At 44.0% G+C, this 22,460-nt stretch overlaps 1 protein-coding gene across 7 annotated transcripts in view; it reads left to right on the top strand.

The window, feature by feature from the left end:
- The first annotated feature begins 11,854 nt into the window (after positions 1 to 11,854).
- The window catches only part of LOC139380872 (1-phosphatidylinositol 3-phosphate 5-kinase-like), a 34,415-nt gene continuing 23,809 nt past the window's right edge, over positions 11,855 to 22,460 (top strand). The window contains exons 1-9 of one of the 7 annotated variants that reach the window (XM_071124007.1): positions 12,957 to 13,065; positions 14,505 to 14,543; positions 15,375 to 15,559; positions 17,059 to 17,199; positions 17,641 to 17,667; positions 18,273 to 18,382; positions 19,625 to 19,796; positions 20,390 to 20,600; positions 21,413 to 21,520. In XM_071124007.1, the coding sequence (XP_070980108.1) occupies positions 15,385 to 15,559; positions 17,059 to 17,199; positions 17,641 to 17,667; positions 18,273 to 18,382; positions 19,625 to 19,796; positions 20,390 to 20,600; positions 21,413 to 21,520 (944 nt within the window). In that variant the 5' untranslated portion in view covers positions 12,957 to 13,065; positions 14,505 to 14,543; positions 15,375 to 15,384. Of the gene's footprint in view, positions 11,993 to 12,938; positions 13,066 to 14,464; positions 14,544 to 15,374; positions 15,560 to 17,058; positions 17,200 to 17,640; positions 17,668 to 18,272; positions 18,383 to 19,624; positions 19,797 to 20,389; positions 20,601 to 21,412; positions 21,521 to 22,236; positions 22,264 to 22,460 lie in introns of those variants that run through there. The other 6 variants (XM_071124009.1, XM_071124006.1, XM_071124011.1 and 3 more) reach the window with 6 other exon arrangements.

Here is a 22,460-nt window from a genome sequence, read left to right on the forward strand (position 1 = left end):
AAGATTAGGCTATATGATTAGGCTATATGATTAGGCTATACTAGGCTATAAGATTAGGCTATAAGATTAGGCTATACTAGGCTATAAAATTAGGCTATAGGATTAGGCTATACTAGGCTATAAAATTAGGCTATAAGATTGGGCTATACTAGGCTATACGATTAGGCTATAAGATTAGGCTATACGATTAGGCTATACTAGGCTGTAAGATTAGGCTATACTAGGCTATACGATTAGGCTATACTAGGCTATACGATTAGGCTATACTAGGCTATACGATTAGGCTATACTAGGCTACAAGATTAGGCTATACTAGGCTATACGATTAGGCTATACTAGGCTTTAAGATTAGGCTATACTAGGCTATACGATTAGGCTATACTAGGCTATAAGATTAGGCTATACTAGGCTGTGAGATTAGGATATACTATGCTTTAAAATGAGGCTATACGATTAGGCTGTACTACGCTATAAGATTAGGGTATACTAGGCTATAAAATTAGGCTATGCTAGGATTAGGCTACATGTCTAGGCTGCACGATTAAACTATACCAGGAGTAGGCAATACTAGGAATAGGCTCTACTATAAGTAGGCTATACTAGAAGTAAGCTATACTAGAAGTAGGCTCTATTGGGAATAGGCTCTACTAGGAATAGGCTCTACTAGGAATAGGCTGTACTAGGAGTAGGCTATATTAGGAGTAGGCTATACTAGGAGTAGGCTCTACTAGAAGTAGGCTAGTCTAACACTAGGAGAGAGAAATGTGCAGCATTCTTAACTCAGTCTACCTTGGAATGCTGGTGGAGGTAAGCGGCAGACGGTTTGGTGCTGTAGAGAGCTAGAATGTCTTCTACAGGCAAGCTATTCTGGATCAGAGAGGACAGCAGAACAGAGGTTAGAGCAGAGGGGGAATATAGTTAGTAACAGTTAAATCACAGTAGCCCTAAAGGGCCAATTACATAGTCAACCCAGGGGAAAGGTCATGGACTAGGTAATGCTGCCCAGTTTGAAATATAAAGTATATACTGTTGCACCTGACTTAAGTCAAAGTTTAGCCGCAGAGTAGCAAGGCTATGGAGACTGGCGATTCACTGTGTAGTTACGAGGGAGGAGGTTAACCTAAAGCTCATATTAAATACAACAGACAACCATCATATTCAGTTCCAACAGCCCCAGAACCATTGACACTATGGACTGAGCCGTGGTAGTAGACTCCCCAACTCTGCCAAACGCCTCTTTGGAAACTGGTAAATCGTACTTTAAGTAACAATGGAAAGGTCTAAGGGTCGTTGACACAACAGACTGAACCGTGTTAGACTCCCAAGCCCCTGGCATGCTGTCTTCCTCAGTTCCCCGGCTACTCACCAGGATCATCCCAGCGAAGGAGGAGAGGATCATTGCTTCTCTTTCAAGAAGGTTGGGGTACTGCACATTATACCCTGGGCTACCCACTCCACTACAGGGAACAACAAAGTCAAACAAGGTTTTATTTATAACCTTGGCCTCGCAACCTTTTTCCACGACTCATCTTCAAAATCAGATGTTGACCTAAGTAGGTCACAGTTGATTTACGTAATATTTTATGTAGCCTGTGCCTGGTAAAATAGGATCTTATTCGAATCCGGAATGATATGATCAAATTGGCGTTCTAAGCAATGCATTCAATCCACATTTGTTACAAAGAAAGACGTTAATTGTAAAGCAATCGGTACTCACCACACACATACAAAATTCTGGATTCTCGGCAATGGACACACCCAAGAATAGCAGTACTACTCCAAATAGCAGTGTAGCACAAATTCACAAACAACCTTTCAAGTAAACCCTAAAAACACACCTGTCTGTAGGAAGGCTGTGTACAGTAGAGGCAGAGGGGAGCAGACATAAAACCACGATCCTCTCAGCTGAACAGCCTACTCTGAATAATTCAAACAGGGTCTCCCAGTCAGTAACTCCAACATCACGGGTCCAGATTATGTTAGAAACAAAAGGAGAGGTGCATTGGTCATCACTTAACCATAATATGACACAGCCATACAGTGAATTAGCTGGATGGTACAGTCTGTCACCTAAGGATGAGTTGAACACCCATGCAATAGCTAATTGACCCAAGTCATTAAAAAACATTATCAAACTATACATCTACATGTTGGCTTTTTGAAGTATTCATTCCTTCATTAATATAATAAAAGGGGCTGATAAATCAACAAAGGACATTTAAAAAATATATTTTAAAACATAGGGGGAAACAAAACAAGTACTAGAAACATCTCTAATAATAAATGAAATAACATTTCCATCAGTCAACTAACAGAAATGAAGGCTCTCCAAACTGTGTGTACCTTTTCTATAGTTTTTTCTTCTTGTTCTCTTTAAAAATGGGAGAACTCAGGAACTTAGTGTCTGAGAACTTGTCTCCACGTCTCATTTTGCTGAAAGAAGAACATTCTATAATCAAGTTATTGATTATTACTTAGCACGTTGATATGAGATAAGAATGAATAAGAGTGTTTTGGATTCTGTTCTCTAATAAACCCCCATGTATGAGACTAAGCAAGCTACGCCTAGTTGCTTGTACAGAGCAGTTCCCACCAGTTGATGGGTGGCTCCTTGTAGCTAACAACAGCTCCCTGTTTACCGGTCCGATCAGTCTCTTTTTATTAGTACAGTTGGTGTGAGGCATAACCTCAACCCACTCTTCTTAATCTACAGCAACCTTGTGAGCAGAAGAAGCAACCGTTTTAGGGCTGGAGGCTGGAGTGTCAAATCCAATCTCATTGGTGCAGGTAACATCAATGGATTCCCACGGAGTCCTCTCGTCGATGAGCAGCTCCCTTAGGTTCTAACGTACTGCCTCACCGCTGTGACCATCAGGCTGTGTGGGTCTCAGCAGTCCATACATTAGTTGTCCAGCTGTTTGACACAATCATCATGGATTCATTAAAACTAGTAGGCATCACAAAAGTGTCTCTGCTTATGGTTTTATGGCCCTGGTTGGACTGGTGCTAAAACCTGCTGCCTTTGAAGTCTGGACTGAGGGCCTCAAAATGTAGACATACTTTCATAAGCTCCACTGCTGTCCTCAGTGGCAGAGTGTGTGACGACTTGCAACACGTTGGGCTCCGCCACCGGCTGCACTTCTGCATTTTGTGTTGCAATAGCTCCATATGTACTACCCTGGCTCTCCATAGCCTCAATGGACAAAGCTCCATATGTACTACCCTGGCTCTCCATAGCCTCACTGGACAAAGAATGTCTGTCTCGCAGCACTGGAAGAGCAGGATGTGTCCCTGTTCACCGAGACTACAAACGTCCCCTTCACTGTGGTAGGTCTCTTACTGCTCCGGGATGTGGACTGTCTCGCAGCACTGGAAGAGCAGGATGTGTCCCCGGATTCAGGCAGGGTACCATCCATGTCTACATAGGCTGTGCACCCTTTAGTAGAATGAGACTCCTCTTCCATGATAGACCGAGACAGAATGAATGCATCATCTTCTGCCTCAATATGCAATTCATGGTCCACCATGACAGGCTGTGCTTTAGTCTTACTGCTTTCTCTGAATGCTTTCTTGCCCTTTCTAGATGTGGACTCATTTGAAATCACAATATGTGATATCACAAAAGTCTTTCGACCTTTAGCTTTAGTTTTTGTGACCTTTAGCTTTAGTTTTAGTGCCCTGCGGCATCTACGACCAATGGGTTTGCCCTGTCTAATTTAAATACAAAGTTCTGAGCTTCAGGATAATCGAAAAGGTAATCATGAAATGGGTCAGGTGAGACACTACGATGGGATTTGGATTGGAGAAGGACTACAAAAGTTGTTCTTGGGTCAAAAGTTTTTTGTAACATTTTTGTGTTGTTTTATGGGATTCTCTGGTGGGTTTTCTTTGTTTGGTGATGTGTGAGGAGACATGAGTCCTTCTGCAGACAGCAAGTGGTTCTGTCTCTCTGGCTGAGTTCTTTATGACACCCTCTTCTCTGTGTTCTACATTCTCCACTGTAGGGTTGTCCATGTGTCGTGGCGTTGTGGAAGACGTCGCATCTTCACCTCTAGATTCTCACCAACCCGGCCACCGTCCTTATTTCCAACCTTTGCTAATAGACAAGGGATTTTTGTCTTCAGCTCTTTCGGCCTATCAGTTTTCTTGGGCTTTGTCTCCAAAGTGACGATTTCAGCAGTGCTGTCCCCAGTAGCTATCTCCATCTCTGTGTCATTGTTGATGGTGGTCTTCTCAGCTTCTCCAATGTGGTCTCCATCTTTAAGCTGTTTGGATGATCCAAAACTTTATCAGCACCAGAGGGCTGTAGATTATTAGTTGTGGAGACAATGGAGGGCAAGACTGCTGGGATAGAGTCAAGTCCAGTGTTGAAATAAATCCTTGACCACTCATCGTTTAGGCTACTGAACTATTGGGATGTTCTCTTTTGGGATGATTTCAAAGTATTGTCCACTGGCTGCTCCATCTTATTCATGCTTTCTGTAAGATAATAATAAAGGTGAGTTCTTAAAATTGTCAATAACCAGACGTGGATGTCGATTAAGTAGACCCCTGCACCTCTCTGATTCAGAGGAGTTGGGTTAAATGCGGAAGACACATTTCAGATGAAGGCATTCAGTTGTACAACGGACTAGGTATCCCCCTTTCCCTTTCCCTTAATGCTGAAAGACGACTTACATTTTCATCAGAACAGAGGTCCACATCCCTTTCATCAGAGCATAGGTCCACATCCCTTTCATCAGAGCAGAGGTCCACATCCCTTTCATCAGAGCAGAGGCCCACATCCCTTTCATTGGAAAAGAGGTCCACATCCCTTTCATCAGAACAGAGGTCCACAGCCCTTTCATCAGAGCAGAGGTAACGTCCTTTGCTTCACTGAAACATGGCTCACTGGAGAGACTCTATCCGAAGCGGTGCAGCCAACGGGTTTCTCCACGCATCGCGCTGACAGAAACAAACATCTTTCTGGTAAGAAGAGGGGCGGGGGCGTATGCCTCATGGCCAACGTGACATGGTGTGATGAAAGAAACATACAGGAACTCAAATCCTTCTGTTCACCTGATTTAGAATTCCTCACAATCAAATGTAGACCGCATTATCTACCAAGAGAATACTCTTTGATTATAATCACAGCCGTATATATCCCCCCCCAAGCAGACACATCGATGGCTCTGAACAAACTTTATTTAACTCTCTGCAAACTGGAAACGATTTATCCGGAGGCTGCATTCATTGTAGCTGGGGATTTTAACAAGGCTAATCTGAAAACAAGACTCCCTAAATTTTATCAGCATATCGATTGCGCAACCAGGGGTGGAAAGACCTTGGATCATTGTTACTCTAACTTCCGCGACGCATATAAGGCCCTGCCCCGCCCCCCTTTCGGAAAAGCTGACCACGACTCCATTTTGTTGATCCCTGCCTACAGACAGAAACTAAAACAAGAGGCTCCCACGCTGAGGTCTGTCCAACGCTGGTCCGACCAAGCTGACTCCACACTCCAAGACTGCTTCCGTCACGTGGACTGGGAGATGTTTCGTATTGCGTCAGATAACAACATTGACGAATACGCTGATTCGGTGTGCGAGTTCATTAGAACGTGCGTTGAAGATGTCGTTCCCATAGCAACGATTAAAACATTCCCTAACCAGAAACCGTGGATTGATGGCAGCATTCGTGTGAAACTGAAAGCGCGAACCACTGCTTTTAATCAGGGCAAGGTGTCTGGTAACATGACCGAATACAAACAGTGCAGCTATTCCCTCCGCAAGGCTATCAAACAAGCTAAGCGCCAGTACAGAGACAAAGTAGAATCTCAATTCATCGGCTCAGACACAAGAGGCATGTGGCAGGGTCTACAGTCAATCACGGACTACAGGAAGAAATCCAGCCCAGTCACGGACCAGGATGTCTTGCTCCCAGGCAGACTAAATAACTTTTTTGCCCGCTTTGAGGACAATACAGTGCCACTGACACGGCCTGCAACGAAAACATGTGGTCTCTCCTTCACTGCAGCCGAGGTGAGTAAGACATTTAAACGTGTTAACCCTCGCAAGGCTGCAGGCCCAGACGGCATCCCCAGCCGCGCCCTCAGAGCATGCGCAGACCAGCTGGCCGGTGTGTTTACGGACATATTCAATCAATCCCTATACCAGTCTGCTGTTCCCACATGCTTCAAGAGGGCCACCATTGTTCCTGTTCCCAAGAAAGCTAAGGTAACTGAGCTAAACGACTACCGCCCCGTAGCACTCACATCCGTCATCATGAAGTGCTTTGAGAGACTAGTCAAGGACCATATCACCTCCACCCTACCTGACACCCTAGACCAGTGGTTCTTAACCTGGGTTCGATCGAACCCCAGGGGTTCGGTGAGTCAGTCTCAGGGGTTCGGCGGAGGTCAAGACACACATTCGATGAATATGATTCGTGATGACACGCTCCGCTTGGCCATCATTGGCTGCAGGTGATCACGCTACATCGCGCAGGGAATTTGGTGCGCTCAGTAGTCGACTTGTGATTTCTTTCTTAATATTTTAATCCCTTCATACTTACTATGTCGAGCAAAAAAATAAAGTGGTCGGACGAATATGTACAATATGGATTTACATGTATAACCGAACGTGATGGGAGTCAGTGTCCTAACTGCATGATTTGCAATGCCAAGTTGAGCAATTCTAGTCTAGCACCGGCAAAACTAAGAGAACACTTCCTTAAGCTGCATGGAGATGGAAAATACAAGAACACAACGCTCGCTGAATTCAAGGTGAAGAGAGCCAGATTCGATGAAAAGGCTACTCTGCCTGTTTTCGGCTTTGTACCCATCAACAAACCGATCTTCACAGCATCGTACGAAGTTGCTTACCTGATCGCAAAGCAGGGCAAACCACACACCATTGGTGAAACACTCATAAAACCAGCTGCGTTGAAGATGGCGAATATCATGCTGGGAAAAGAGGCCGAAGTTAAGTTATCCCAAATTCCTCTTTCAAATGACACCATCAGCGGCAGAATAGAGGACATGAGCAAAGACATCTTGGCTCAAGTAGTTGCAGATCTGATTTCAAGCCCGGCAAAATTCAGCCTTCAACTCGACGAGACCACAGACGTTTCCAATCTAAGCCAGCTTGCTGTATTCGTGCGCTATGTGAAAGACGATGAGATAAAGGAAGAATTTTTATTTTGTAAGCCTCTTACAACAACAACTAAGGCAGCCGATGTGAAGAAACTTGTGGATGACTTCTTCAAAGACAACAATCAGAGCCAGGTTCAACAGCAACTCTTCAGAACAACAACGCTTTCAACGTTTTGGTGTCAACAAATGGTAACGTACCCTGTTATTGCTAAGAAAGCTCTGGAGATTTTCATACCGTTTGTTACAACATATCTTTGCGAGCAATCCTTTTCGAGGATGCTGGACATAAAAACGAAGAAAAGGAACAGACTTTGTTGTGAAAATGACATGAGAGTGGCACTTGCCAAGGTGAAGCCGCGCATTTCTGAACTGGTCTCTGAAAGGCAACAGCAGAAGTCACACTGATTTGCAGTAAATATTCATTATTATGTTTTTGTTTTTGTGTGAAAATGATCATCTGTGTGAAAATGTTTTGATGATTTTGTTCTTTGAACACAGTGATGTTGATGCACAGTTCATTTTGTGCACCAGTCAAATATATACCTATGTTTTGAATTTGATTTTTTTTTTCAAATAAGAAGGGTTCGGTGAATGCGCATATGAAACTGGTGGGGTTCAGTACCTCCAACAAGGTTAAGAACCACTGCCCTAGACCCACTCCAATTTGCTTACCGCCCAAATAGGTCCACAGACGATGCAATCTCAACCACACTGCACACTGCCCTAACCCATCTGGACAAGAGGAATACCTATGTGAGAATGCTGTTCATCGACTACAGCTCGGCATTCAACACCATAGTACCCTCCAAGTTCGTCATCAAGCTCGAGACCCTGGGTCTCGACCCCGCCCTGTGCAACTGGGTACTGGACTTCCTGACGGGCCGCCCTCAGGTGGTGAGGGTAGGCAACAACATCTCCTCCCCGCTGATCCTCAACACTGGGGCCCCACAAGGGTGCGTTCTGAGCCCTCTCCTGTACTCCCTGTTCACCCACGACTGCGTGGCCACGCACGCCTCCAACTCAATCATCAAGTTTGCGGACGACACAACAGTGGTAGGCTTGATTACCAACAACGACGAGACGGCCTACAGGGAGGAGGTGAGGGCCCTCGGAGTGTGGTGTCAGGAAAATAACCTCACACTCAACGTCAACAAAACTAAGGAGATAATTGTGGACTTCAGGAAACAGCAGAGGGAACACCCCCCTATCCACATCGATGGAACAGTAGTGGAGAGGGTAGCAAGTTTTAAGTTCCTCGGCATACACATCACAGACAAACTGAATTGGTCCACTCACACAGACAGCATCGTGGAGAAGGCGCAGCAGCGCCTCTTCAACCTCAGGAGGCTGAAGAAATTCGGCTTGTCACCAAAAGCACTCACAAACTTCTACAGATGCACAATTGAGAGCATCCTGGCGGGCTGTATCACCGCCTGGTATGGCAAATGCACCGCCCTCAACCGTAAGGCTCTCCAGAGGGTAGTGAGGTCTGCACAACGCATCACCGGGGGCAAACTACCTGCCCTCCAGGACACCTACACCACCCGATGTCACAGGAAGGCCTTAAAGATCATCAAGGACATCAACCACCCGAGCCACTGCCTGTTCACCCCGCTATCATCCAGAAGGCGAGGTCAGTACAGGTGCATCAAAGCTGGGACCGAGAGACTGAAAAACAGCTTCTATCTCAAGGCCATCAGACTGTTAAACAGCCACCACTAACACTGAGTGGCTGCTGCCAACACACTGACACTGACTCAACTCCAGCCACTTTAATAATGGGAATTGATGGGAAATGATGTAAATATATCACTAGCCACTTTAAACAATGCTACCTTATATAATGTTACTTACCCTACATTATTCATCTCATATGCATACGTATATACTGTACTCTATATCATCGACTGTATCCTTATGTAATACATGTATCACTAGCCACTTTAAACTATGCCACTTTGTTTACATACTCATCTCATTTGTACATACTGTACTCGATACCATCTACTGTATCTTGCCTATGCTGCTCTGTACCATCACTCATTCATATATCCTTATGTACATATTCTTTATCCCCTTACACTGTGTACAAGACAGTAGTTTTGGAATTGTTAGTTAGATTACTTGTTATTACTGCATTGTCGGAACTAGAAGCACAAGCATTTCGCTACACTCGCATTAACATCTGCTAACCATGTGTATGTGACAAATAAAATTTGATTTGATTTGATTTGATTTGAGGTCCACATCTCTTTCATCAGAACAGAGGTCCACAGCCCTTTCATCAGAACAGAGGTCCACATCCCTTTCATTAGAACAGAGGTCCACATCTCTTTCATCAGAACGGAGGTCCACAGCCCTTTCATCAGAACAGAGGTCCACATCCCTTTCATCAGAGCAGAGGTCCACAGCCCTTTCATCAGAGCAGAGGTCCACATCCCTTTCATCAGAGCAGAGGTCCACATCCCTTTCATCAGAACAGAGGTCCACAGCCCTTTCATCAGAACAGAGGTCCACAGCCCTTTCATCGGAACAGAGATCCACAGCCCTTTCATCAGAGCAGAGGTCCACAGCCCTTTCATCAGAGCAGAGGTCCACAGCCCTTTCATCAGAACAGAGATCCACAGCCCTTTCATCAGAGGTCCACAGCCCTTTCATCAGAGACAGAGGTCCACATCCCTTTCATCAGAACAGAGATCCACAGCCTTTCCACAGCCCTTTCATCAGAACAGAGGTCCACAGCCCTTTCATCAGAACAGAGGTCCACAGCCCTTTCATCAGAACAGAGGTCCACAGCCCTTTCATCAGAACAGAGATCCACAGCCCTTTCATCAGAGGAGAGATCCACAGCCCTTTCATCAGAACAGAGGTCCACAGCCCTTTCATCAGAACAGAGATCCACAGCCCTTTCATCAGAGGAGAGATCCACAGCACTTTCATCAGAGGAGAGATCCACAGCCCTTTCATCAGAACAGAGGTCCACATCCCTTTCATCAGAACAGAGATCCACAGCCCTTTCATCAGAGGAGAGATCCACAGCCCTTTCATCAGAACAGAGGTCCACAGCCCTTTCATCAGAACAGAGGTCCACAGCCCTTTCATCAGAACAGAGATCCACAGCCTTTCATCAGAGCAGAGGTCCACATCCCTTTCATCAGAGCAGAGGTCCACAGCCCTTTCATCAGAGCAGAGGTCCACATCCCTTTCATCAGACCAGAGGTCCACATCCCTTTCATCAGAGTAGAGGTCCACATCCCTTTCATTAGAACAGAGGTCCACATCCCTTTCATCAGAACAGAGGTCCACAGCCCTTTCATCAGAACAGAGGTCCACAGCCCTTTCATCAGAACAGAGGTCCACAGCCCTTTCATCGGAACAGAGATCCACAGCCCTTTCATCAGAGCAGAGGTCCACAGCCCTTTCATCAGAACAGAGGTCCACAGCCCTTTCATCAGAACAGAGGTCCACATCCCTTTCATCAGAACAGAGGTCCACAGCCCTTTCATCAGAACAGAGGTCCACAGCCCTTTCATCAGAACAGAGGTCCACAGCCCTTTCATCAGAACAGAGATCCACAGCCCTTTCACCAGATGAGAGATCCACAGCCCTTTCATCAGAACAGAGGTCCACAGCCCTTTCATCAGAACAGAGGTCCACAGCCCTTTCATCAGAACAGAGGTCCACAGCCCTTTCATCAGAGGTCCACAGCCCTTTCATCAGAGAGGTCCACAGCCCTTTCACAGAGATCCACAGCCCTTTCATCAGAGGTCCACAGCCCTTTCATCAGAACAGAGGTCCACAGCCCTTTCATCAGAACAGAGAACAGTCCACAGCCCTTTCATCAGAACAGAGGTCCACAGCCCTTTCATCAGAACAGAGGTCCACAGCCCTTTCATCAGAACAGAGATCCACAGCCCTTTCATCAGAACAGAGATCCACAGCCCTTTCATCAGAACAGAGGTCCACAGCCCTTTCATCAGAACAGAGATCCACAGCCCTTTCATCAGAACAGAGGTCCACAGCCCTTTCATCAGAGGAGAGATCCACAGCCCTTTCATTAGGGCAGCGGTCCACAGCCCTTTCATCAGAGGAGAGATGCACAGTCCTTTCCAAGGGATCCAAAGTTTTGCATTGGAGGCCTTTCAAGATGAGAATCTGTAAAAGGATATATGAAGTTCACTTGTCAACAATGACCATCATTGTATGTCATAAACTAGCACTGAATTCTGTGATAAAATAGACTGATACTGTTACGAAGAGCACCTCTAAATAAGTGACCCGTTTATGGGCCAAATTTAGATCACACTATTTCTTATTCAAAGTGATGGGCTCAGAATCCCTCTCTACCCCACCAGCTGGTTGTGCTTGAGTCTGCAAATACAGTGTGTGCATTGCGCAGTTTCGGCATTCCCCTTTTATACACTATAAAACACATCATACTGTTACTAACTAAAATAATCATGCTTTCCACTGTGTTTAAAATTAGTCAAAAAAGGTTTGGTCTTTGTTTATGCAGCCCGTCTATACTCACCTGATGTGTTTGGTAATGGGCCCATAGACTGTATACTATAAAGAACAACTACAAACCACTCAACAGTCAATAGTTGAAAGCACGGAATCATTAACCCATATGACTCATTTCCTTTGAGGCAGTCAAGGATGACTATGAACTGAGTTCACGTGACAGTCACATAGCAAAAGGCTGCGATGTATCATGGTTGTATTATAGAAGGGCTGACTGGAAGAGTTATTGTTTAGAATTAATTCACTCTTTGAAGTCAATTGAGAGACAGCTGTCATAGATATGGACTCTGTGCGCTCCTGGCTCCGGGCCTTCAACAACAGAATAGCCAGGCCCAGGTTGGTTACATTTGCCTTAACTCAAGCAATGCTCCGAATAAACTAATTTATTTCACAATTAAAGGGAGCTAACAATGTTCCACCAGTAACAGACTCAGCTATACTGAAGTTTCCGCACTAATGTCAATGTTTTCTGAAAGTGCTTGAAATAATCTTCATGTGAATTGATGAAGTCGTTAGAATTGAGAAAGTGAAACTAGTGTTTTATAGATGGTTGTGGATGCACCACAGTCCATTGTGAATGTTTGTCAACTAAGAGAAAGTGGATTTTTTTGTGGAGTTCATTACAACTGTGATAAACTGCACTGCTCAAATAGCATGGAAGTCAAAGAAATGGGATATTATTGTGACTGCTGCAGTAAAGTATCTGGGGTTTCAGGAATTCACAGCCAGTGGTGGAAAAGTACCCGATTGTCATACTTGAGTAAAAGTAAAGATACCTTAATAGAAAATAACTCAAGTAAAAGGGAAAGTCACCCAGTAAAATACTACTTGAGTAAAAGTATCAAAAGTACATGTAATTGCAAAAATATTCTTAAGTATAAGTAATTTCAAATTGCTTATATTAATTAAACCAGACGGCACAATTTTCTTGTTTTGTATTTACGGATAGTCAGGGGCACACTCCAACACTCAGATATAATTTACAATCGAATCATTTGTGTTTAGTGATTCTGCCAGATCAGAGGCAGTAGGGATGGCCAGGGATGATTTGACGCTCTCCCAGGCCCCTGAGCCTGTGTAGGGATCAGACATGGATTATTGATTTTAACCATAGAGGCAAGGAGCTTGTTGAGTGATGACATGGTAGTCAGTATAATTTGAGTATTTTTATCCACATCATTTTTGTATTTTGGGATCTGTTATTTTCATTCTGCCGTAAAACCCAACAAAGAAGAAGAAGTGGGCGCAGCCTTGTCTCGTGATCACAACAGTTCAATCGACCCTCGACTCGTCCTGTCTGGCTCGGGGGTCACTGTGCTTTTGGGAAGATAGGGTACCTACTCCACTTCGCAGGAATTTTCCTCATTAACTGTATTCTTACAGGGATGTACAAGGAGTCCAACACACAGGTAATTAGTGTTATTTTGTGGAAATTCAGTTCTGAGCGTTCACTCCTCCTTCAGTTATCTAACTTCGGTGGGCCTACTATTTTGCTAGCTAGCTCACTGATTCGCCAGGCACATGTAATCAGAAAGCTGGCTCACGAGATGTACAGTACCCCATCCATAGACGCTAACATTCTTGGGCAAGCTTTAGAGTCTGTTCGGCTACTACTGTAGCTATCTGAGTAATTAAGTTAATATATTTTGATCTGCATGGTACTTATTTGCAGTGGTTATTGGTGGGTTTATTTATGTTTGTCTTCTTGCATGGCGATGATAACAAACGTTAGTTAGTTGTTACCACAGGTGTTAACGTTACTTTTAACAATAGTCAGTTAGCTAGCAGTATTAGCAATACGCAAACAGTATGGCAATGTAGCTAGTTTATACACATTATCACAGTTGCCTCCTAAGCTGAAGCAGTGTGAGGTTGAACGCGGCATGTGTATAACTACAACCAGGTATCAAGTCGGACATGTCAGAGTTTCCTAGTTCTGACTAGCATGTGAACGCGGCATTAGCTTTCTCAGCTGTCATTATAGGTCTTACCGTTAGTGGTCACATGACATGGTGGAAAACATACTGGTGAGGTTGTCATTTTCCTCCGGTCCATCCCTCCACAAGTGGTAACGTTGCTACTTATTTTACTGCTGTTAAGAGCAACCGTTTATCTTCGTTTGATGACGAAAACAGCAAAAGTCATATACTACATTTATTGCAAGTACAAATTCAGTCGTTTTTATCAAACAGTATTTTTGTTGTCTAATTTGCATGTTCTGAATTTATGCAGTGATACGTTCCTCAGCTCAGTGGTAGTTGATGCTTGTTGTTGACTTAACTTGAATAGGACAAATGAGCAACTAAGTAGGCTAGTCTAAATCACGTGTTCTTGCCTTTGAACACCATTACGTGAAGAGATAAATATACATTGGATGACTAGTTTCGACTTTGACAGTATACAGAAATAACCATGTTGTACTGTATTTACACTCAAACAGATATAAACTGGTGTTGGTTTGCATTCCTGGATCGTGGTAGGGTCGCCTGCAGTTGTACTCTTGTCCGTCAATGCTACTGTTTGCAAGGACCGTAAGGACTACTCTCAAATAGCCTTGTTCAGTTCAATGTTCTCTACTTTTATAGTACTCTAAATACCCAAATTCATGTTGTTACGTTCAAAACAATACAACATACAAATTGTTGACACCATTCAAAACAATGAGGATTTGGATCTTTAAAGCCAGTTATCTCCTAATCTCCTTTTTGCAGATAGAACCATAGAACCAAGCTCTAGAAGTGTCAAAAGCTCAGCAAAAATCGAATAAATTCTATTCTATCCCACTTTATTCCCTTTCTGCTTATAGGCTAATGCCTCTGCCTTCCTTCCTGTTTGCTCTGTTACAAAGTAGGGGGAGAGTGAGAAGAATCATGTGCCTCCTGTGAGGGTAAGCCTGAGAAACATGCGGTTCACAACACAACCACTACTACTCTGGGACGTTTTGCACTCAATCAGTTCCTTAGTATTATGTTCTACCTAGTAAGCTATAGGTGTAATTCCATCAAACCAGCATTGCTGTATATTTGCAGTCGCTTCTTTTCCATGGTCAAATAAAATCACTATGTTTCTGAGTACTGTAGTTTATAAACAAAGTTTATGCATAATATGCTGTTGCTGTGACAGATTCAATTGAAGTCGAGCATAAGTGGTGAAGTTGTTTCACTGCACTAGAAGATGGAACATCATTTCATGGGGAATAGTAAGAACAGTAGTTCTGTTTATGGGGTTGGTTCACAAGAAAGGGACTTAAATGTGTATGATGATAAGTGTCTGAAAGGAGAAACAGAGGAACTGAACGCTAAATAGCTGAGGTATCAGCTTCAAACGAACAACTCACAGCCCAGTTAAACTACTGAGGACAAGACTTATTTAGAACAAACCACAGGTAAAACTGATCAAAAGTAATGGTTTGAATATCAATGAAATTGTAGCCTTGTCGTGATGTGTGTTTTGTCATATATATATATATATATAGCCCCCGTGCCCGCAGGAGGCCTTTTGCCTTTTTGTAGGCCGTCATTGTAAATAAGAACGTGTTCTTAACTGACTTGCCTAGTTAAATAAAGGTTTAAATTAAAAATAAAAAGTCAAGTAAGCAATGGCACTGTTTAGGCCTAGTTGTTTAGGCCTAGTTGTTATCACACGATCAAGCAGAGGATCACCATGACGTGACCACAATGTTCTGGTCTCACCAAGAGATCATTTGTCTTTCCAACAGGAGCAGTGACATGGAGGCTGAGGACAAATCCTCCTCCTCTACGCTGGATTGCAGTGTGAAGCCTCCCATCTCCCCTGGCAGCCCATCTCACCTGACACACTTCAAACCCCTGACTCCAGAGCAGGACGAGCCTCCGCTCCGATCAGCCTACAGCTCCTTCGTCAACCTGTTCCGCTTCAATAAAGGTAATTTACCAAGTTCACACACACACACAGATTGTTTTGAGATGGTTGACTTGACAGTCTTTTTAAATGTTCATCTTCTAGTAAGCCTATGCATTACGATGAAGAGACAAGACAGTGACTGAGTCAGAGTCCAGCAAATTCTCTATTAACCACAAGGAAGTTTATTAATAACTTAATGTTGTTTTGTCACACTGCTCTTCTTGTTATTTCTCATTCTGTGGAGTAGCCTATAGCAGCCTATAATTTGCAGTACTGTACAGTCAAGGCTCATGTACTGTCCCCTAGAATGCAGGGAAAGTTACTTCTGTAGCCTTGACTACCAGCCTGGTTTACAGTCAGAATTACTTTGAGGAAGCAGAATGGAACGGAATGCAGCCAGATCAGAACCCATGTCTTGTGAGGTAATGTGATAGAATGTTGTCTAGGTGCCAGGAGGGGGCCTTTCAACCACATGGGCCATCATGTGTCTCCCTCTCTTCAGGCCCTGCCCTCACTGGCAGGCCCCTCACCAAGGCAACAGAACTCTGCTCACATACCAGAGCTTGGAGCATTTAAATATTCGGTCCTGCTTTATTTGAAGTGCAATTTATGAAGGCTTCATAAAACATTCATATAGGCTTCATAAGCACTACATAGATGCTTCACAAATCATCTATAATCTTATATCATGCTCTATAAAGATTCATAATGTGGCATAACTGTGTGACATAACCATCAATTTATTTGTTCACATTTGTTCATCTTTTATATGGCATGAAATACAGTTATAGATGATTTGTGATCCATGTATGGTATTGAAGCCTTCATAAGATGCACTTCAAATAAAGCAGGACCAAATATTCTATGCACAGTATTCATATTCTTTACATTTCTCTGTTATTATAAGATAATTGGCGATTAAATTCTGATTGGATTAGAAGAGAGAGCATGTTCTTGACAGCAACAGCAATGTATACAGCCACCGTGTTTCGCTGCTCTTATTAGACACAACATACTCCCGAGTGGCGCAGCGGTCTAAGGCACTGCGTCTCAGTGCTAGAGACGTCATTACAGACACCCTGGTTCGAATCCAGGCTGTATCACAACCGCCCATGATTGGGAGTCCCATCGTGCGGTGCACAACTGGCCCAGCGTTGTCCAGGTTTGGCCGGTTAGGCAGTCATTGTAAATAAGAATTTGTTCTTAACTGACTTGCCTAGTTAAATAAAGGTTGAATGTCAGTTTTTATATATTTTTTAAAACACTAAAATATTCATTTTATTTAAAGTGATCTTTGTATTGCTAAAATAGGAGTACCGACTTAACACAACAAAGGTTGTTTTTGGATAAGAATGTACTACAGATGTATAAAGCATTGTCATGTTTGTAGTATGGCATTTTATAAAGACTCCAAATGTCATACTAAAGTACACAGCTTTGTCATCATGGGTAGGTGTGATGATGTTTCAATTAACTTTATTGACCTTAAATGACCCGTTGTGATTGGTCTGTGTGTACAGAGGAGGGGCGGCCTCCCTCGGTGACAGAGAAACCGGATGTGGCTTTGACGTCAACCACTGGGGAGCATAGGACCATCCACGGCTCTGGGACCCATAGCAAACAACACCCCAACCTGCTCCGTAGAACATCCACCGCCTCAGGTAACACACACACACACATTCTTACTCATACTAGGGCCACAGGAGGGACACATACACTGTATGTCCAGTGCTGCAGTTGTTTCACAGTTGTAAGCCAACCTATCCTCTTCCAACAGTGGCTCTTTAAAACGTTTACATTTTGAGTGATTGCATGATCTCTGACCTGACAATGATGGTGAAAGTATCAGTTTCATCCTTAACAAATTGATGTGACTAGTCGTAATTACACCTAAGAGGTGACCCCCTAGTCAAGTTTAGAGGAGAGGATGGACTGTGTGTTTGGACTACTTCTTATTTTACCCCACAGTTATTTTGTATAGCTGTGAAGGATAGACCTTGACATTGACATTAGTTTTACATAGAGAGGCGCTAAGAATAATGCACGATGTGAGTAACCTGGCATCCATTCAAAACGCTGATGTATGTCTTTTCTTTTTGCAGTGGACTGGCCATTATGGCCGGGTCAGGGTGAGGGCCTTCTATACTGTGTGTTTGATAAGATCTCCAAAATGGTTTTGCGCCTGATTTTAACAACCTGCTTTCAGAGTGGCTGGCTAACCCAAGCACCTGAGTGGTTTTGTGTGTTTGGTTGATTTAACTATATTTTGGCATGTGTCGATGAAGTGCCTTCTCGTGTTGTTTTTTTGCCAACACTGATATTTGGAAAGTTGTGTGTTTTTGCATAATGATATAAGAACTAACATGCTCCCTTTTATGTTTCTTACTTAATTGCGGTATCTGTTTTTAATTGTATTCATATGAACCATAATTGTTCACTAGAGCCAAGTTTATGGACCTGATATACCGGTAAGCTTCTGTTGTGCCGTTGTGCAGTCCTTTTTAAACTAACCTGCCATTATCAAAAGTAAATCCTTGTAGACATTTTATTGTACATTTCCAAGCCCATATTGGACTATAGCCTACAGTCTCTTTAGAGAGGTATAGAAGGTGCTCTCTCTCTCCCTCCTTTACCTTTCTGCATTTCATTTGCATGAAAAGGGAGCATTTGCGTGGTTAGGTGCAGTGTGTTCTAGGAAGTGTATGCTGAATGTTTGCACCATGTGTGCTCCTAGAGGGCCGTAGGAAACCAGAAACCCCCCTGAGCACTCACGACCCCCGTACGGCTGTTCAGCTCCGCACTGCTCTGAAAAGACTCAAGGAGATCATGGAGGGAAAGAGCCAGGTATCTATCATGCCATTACCCCATCACCCCATTAACTCATTACGCCATCACCCCATTAACTCATTACGCCATCACCCCATTAACTCATTACCCCATCACCCCATTAACTCATTAAGCCATCACCCCATTAACTAATTACGCCATCACCCCATTAACTCATCACCCCATTAACTCATTACCCCATCACCCCATTAACTCATTAAGCCATCACCCCATTAACTCATTGTCCCATCACCCCATTAACACATTACCCCATTACTCCATCTTGCCAAGTAGCCCATCACGCCAAGTAGCCCATTGGCCCATCACGCCAAGTAGCCCATTGGCCCATCACGCCAAGTAGCCCATTGGCCCATCATGCCAAGTAGCCCATCACACCATTACACAGTTGCTGTTGTTTATTGTACCTCACGTCACACTGTTGTTTTATTCACCATTGCTGTACTGCAGATTGTTTTTATTTAGAGTAATATAACCTAGCTAACAATCAGTCACACACACAGGCAACTGTTCCAAATATAGGACAGCATGTTAAGACCCCTCTTATTCCTCAAAAGGAGGTGGTTATTGTTTCATCTGACCGTTTGATTTCAGTGAAACAGTTTTCGTATACTTTAATAAGACGTCTTCAGAAAATCAAATCAAACTTTGTCACATGCGCCGAATACACCAGGTGTACACCTTACAGTGAAATGCTTACTTACAAGCCCTTAACCAACAATGCAGTTTTAAGAAAATTCCACAAAAAAAAGTATGAAATAAGAATAACAAATTATGAAATAGCAGCAGTAAATAACAATAGCAGGGCTATATACAGGGGCTATATACAGGGGCTATATACAGGGGCTATGTACAGGGGCTATATACAGGGGGTACCGGTACAGAGTCAATGTGCGGGGGCACCGGTGTCGAGGTAATTGTGTACATGTAGGTAGGGTTATTAAAGTGGCTATGCATAGATAATAACAGAGAGTAGCAGCAGCGTAGTAGGGCGGGGGGGGGTGCAAATAGTCTGGGTAGCCATTTGACTAGCTGTTTAGGAGTCTTATGGCTTGGGGGTAGAAGCTGTTTAGAAGCCTCTTTGACCTAGACTTGGCGCTCCGGTACCGCTTGCCTTGCAGTAGCAGAGAGAACATTCTATGTCTAGGGTGGCTGGAGTCTAACAACACCGTTGTTAATAGAATAGATACATAAAGAAGTCCCGGCTCATGACGCATTACAGACCTCTGGGATTGGTTGCAGGACAGTGACCTGAAGCAGTACTGGATGCCAGACAGTCAGTGTAAAGAGTGCTACGACTGCAACGAGAAGTTCACCACCTTCCGCCGCCGACACCACTGTCGGCTCTGCGGACAGATCTTCTGCAGCCGCTGCTGCAACCAGGAAATCCCTGGCAAGTTTATGGGCTACACGGGTGAGTGCTTTGGGGAGGGGGAGGCTCACAGGAGTGGGTGGGGGGGCAGCCCCGAAAGTTGTTCCCAAAGCAGGGTCACAGTGTGTTAAAGACCACAGGCCCTACTGGTTTAAACTCCAGTTTTCAATTCAATGCATTGTTAGATGTGTTGCAGGAAACACTAGGAGGTCTACCTCTGGGGATATGTATACACAGAGGCCTATGGGCACTCAGCATGGTGTGTGTGTGTTTTCTGCCGTGGTTGTGTGTGTTAGCAAAGTTGGATTTTGGGTAAGTTGACTAGTGTTTGAGCACACCTTGTTTGAAATATCCCTGAACATTGCTGTGATGTGAGAATCTGAGACCAATGAAACGTCTGTTTGACCTTTGATGATGCTGTGATGTGACCTAACCATGCCATGCAGTGACCACACCACAGTAACCACAATACTGCCTCCATCCTAGCTCATAGCAGGACCTGCTCTTCCTCTCACTGACTCCTCCCCTCTCTCGGTCTCTTTCCCTTCCTCCATTGCACCTACCTATATCTCTCCTCGCCTCTCTCTCTCCTATCCTCTTCTCTTCATCCCTCCCTCCATTGTTACTGTGTGTAGGAGACCTGCGGGCCTGCACCTACTGCCGTAAGATCGCTCTGAGCTACTCCCAGTCTGCAGATTCTGGCTCCATTGGAGAGGACCTGTCTGCTCTGTCTGACTCCTCCGTCAGCTCCGTCTGCATCCTGGAACCTAGCGAGCCTCGCACCCCGGTTGGAGGACGCAAGTCCAGCCGTAACATCTTCCTAGAGGAGGACCTGGCCTGGCAGAGGTGAACTAAGAGGAGGCAGAGAGCAGAGGAACCTCTGTGAGGAACCATGCATGCCCCACAGAATTAAATAGATCAATATACAATAACATGTTATTAAATCTCTACGGCATGCACACCTCCCTCGCATGGACCCCTAGTCAATCATCCCGTTCCGTTCCCCTCATACAAAAGATGCATGCACTCCTTCTTCGCATCAACTTCCAGTCATCTATTTGTTCCCCTCCTTTTTTCTCAGTGTTTTCTTTCTCTCGGTGTATAGCCTCCATGTTTCTCTGTGTATAGCCTCCATGTTTCTCTCTGTGTATAGCCTCCATGTTTTCCTCTGTGTATAGCCTCCATGTTTCTCTCTGTGTATAGCCTCCATGTTTCTGTCTGTGTATAGCCTCCATGTTTCTGTCTGTGTATAGCCTCCATGTTTTCCTCTGTGTATAGCCTCCATGTTTCTCTCTGTGTATAGCCTCCATGTTTCTGTCTGTGTATAGCCTCCATGTTTCTGTCTGTGTATAGCCTCCATGTTTCTGTCTGTGTATAGCCTCCATGTTTTCCTCTCTGTATAGCCTCCATGTTTCTCTCTGTGTATAGCCTCCATGTTTCTCTCTGTGTATGTCCTCCATGTTTCTGTCTGTGTATAGCCTCCATGTTTCTGTCTGTGTATAGCCTCCATGTTTTCCTCTCTGTATAGCCTCCATGTTTCTCTCTGTGTATAGCCTCCATGTTTTCCTCTGTGTATAGCCTCCATGTTACTCTCTGTATAGCCTCCATGTTTCTCTCTGTGTATTCCTACTCTCATCTTTCTTTTCCTTCAAATGCAGAGTTGAAGAGACAGAGGAGAGAGACACACTAGGCGCTCTTCACCCCCCATGTCCTCTCCCTCCCTGCCCACTCCCCTCCGCCTGTCATTTTCTTCCCCTGTATAATGGGTGGGTTCTTTCTCCCAGTATGGTCCACTTTCATTGGATGTCTTTTATTGAAAACCATCTCTCAGCAATTTTTCAGATCCATTTTATAATCATAAATTGTCAATGCAAAAAACAAGCAAATTATGAAAAGAAATTGGGGTTGTGTTTTTCAAAGACAGACCTTGTTTGATTTTGTCAGAGAACGCATGCTATTGTGTAATTGATTACCACTAGCAACATTCCATCCCATTAAACCACGTGCCTCGCTTTGAGCTAATAACATTCCATCCCATTAAACCACGTGCCTCGCTTTGAGCTAATAACATTCCATCCCATTAAACCACGTGCCTCGCTTTGAGCTAATAACATTCCATCCCATTAAACCACGTGCCTCGCTTTGAGCTAATAACATTCCATCCCATTAAACCACGTGCCTCGCTTTGAGCTAATAACATTCCATCCCATTAAACCACGTGCCTCGCTTTGAGCTAATAACATTCCATCCCATTAAACCACATGCCTCGCTTTGAGCTAATAACATTCCATCCCATTAAACCACATGCCTCGCTTTGAGCTAATAACATTCCATCCCATTAAACCATGTGCCTCGCTTTGAGCTAATAACATTCCATCCTATTAAACCACGTGACTCGCTTTGATCCAATCATCAGTGTGATACTCTTGCTCCTAACGACATGTCTCAAATAAACTATTTGTCCCTTTCTCTCCTGGTGTAGAAACACTGAGATTGGGATAAGAAAGAAGTGAGTCCTGCTGTTGTTCATATGGCCAGCTTGTAACAGTTTTGGCTTTCTTGGCTTTCTTTTACTTTTGAGTTGAGCCTTACCCTTCGAGCCCTGCCATATTGACACTTCTGCATACGTCTACCATAGCTAGTGACTGTAGTGTTACATGGACGTCAAAGTCAAATGATTTAGTTCAGGTATGAATTAGTTTGCGT

The sequence above is a fragment of the Oncorhynchus clarkii genome, chromosome 22 (genome assembly GCF_045791955.1).
Source record: "Oncorhynchus clarkii lewisi isolate Uvic-CL-2024 chromosome 22, UVic_Ocla_1.0, whole genome shotgun sequence".
NCBI classification, from domain to species: domain Eukaryota; kingdom Metazoa; phylum Chordata; class Actinopteri; order Salmoniformes; family Salmonidae; genus Oncorhynchus; species Oncorhynchus clarkii.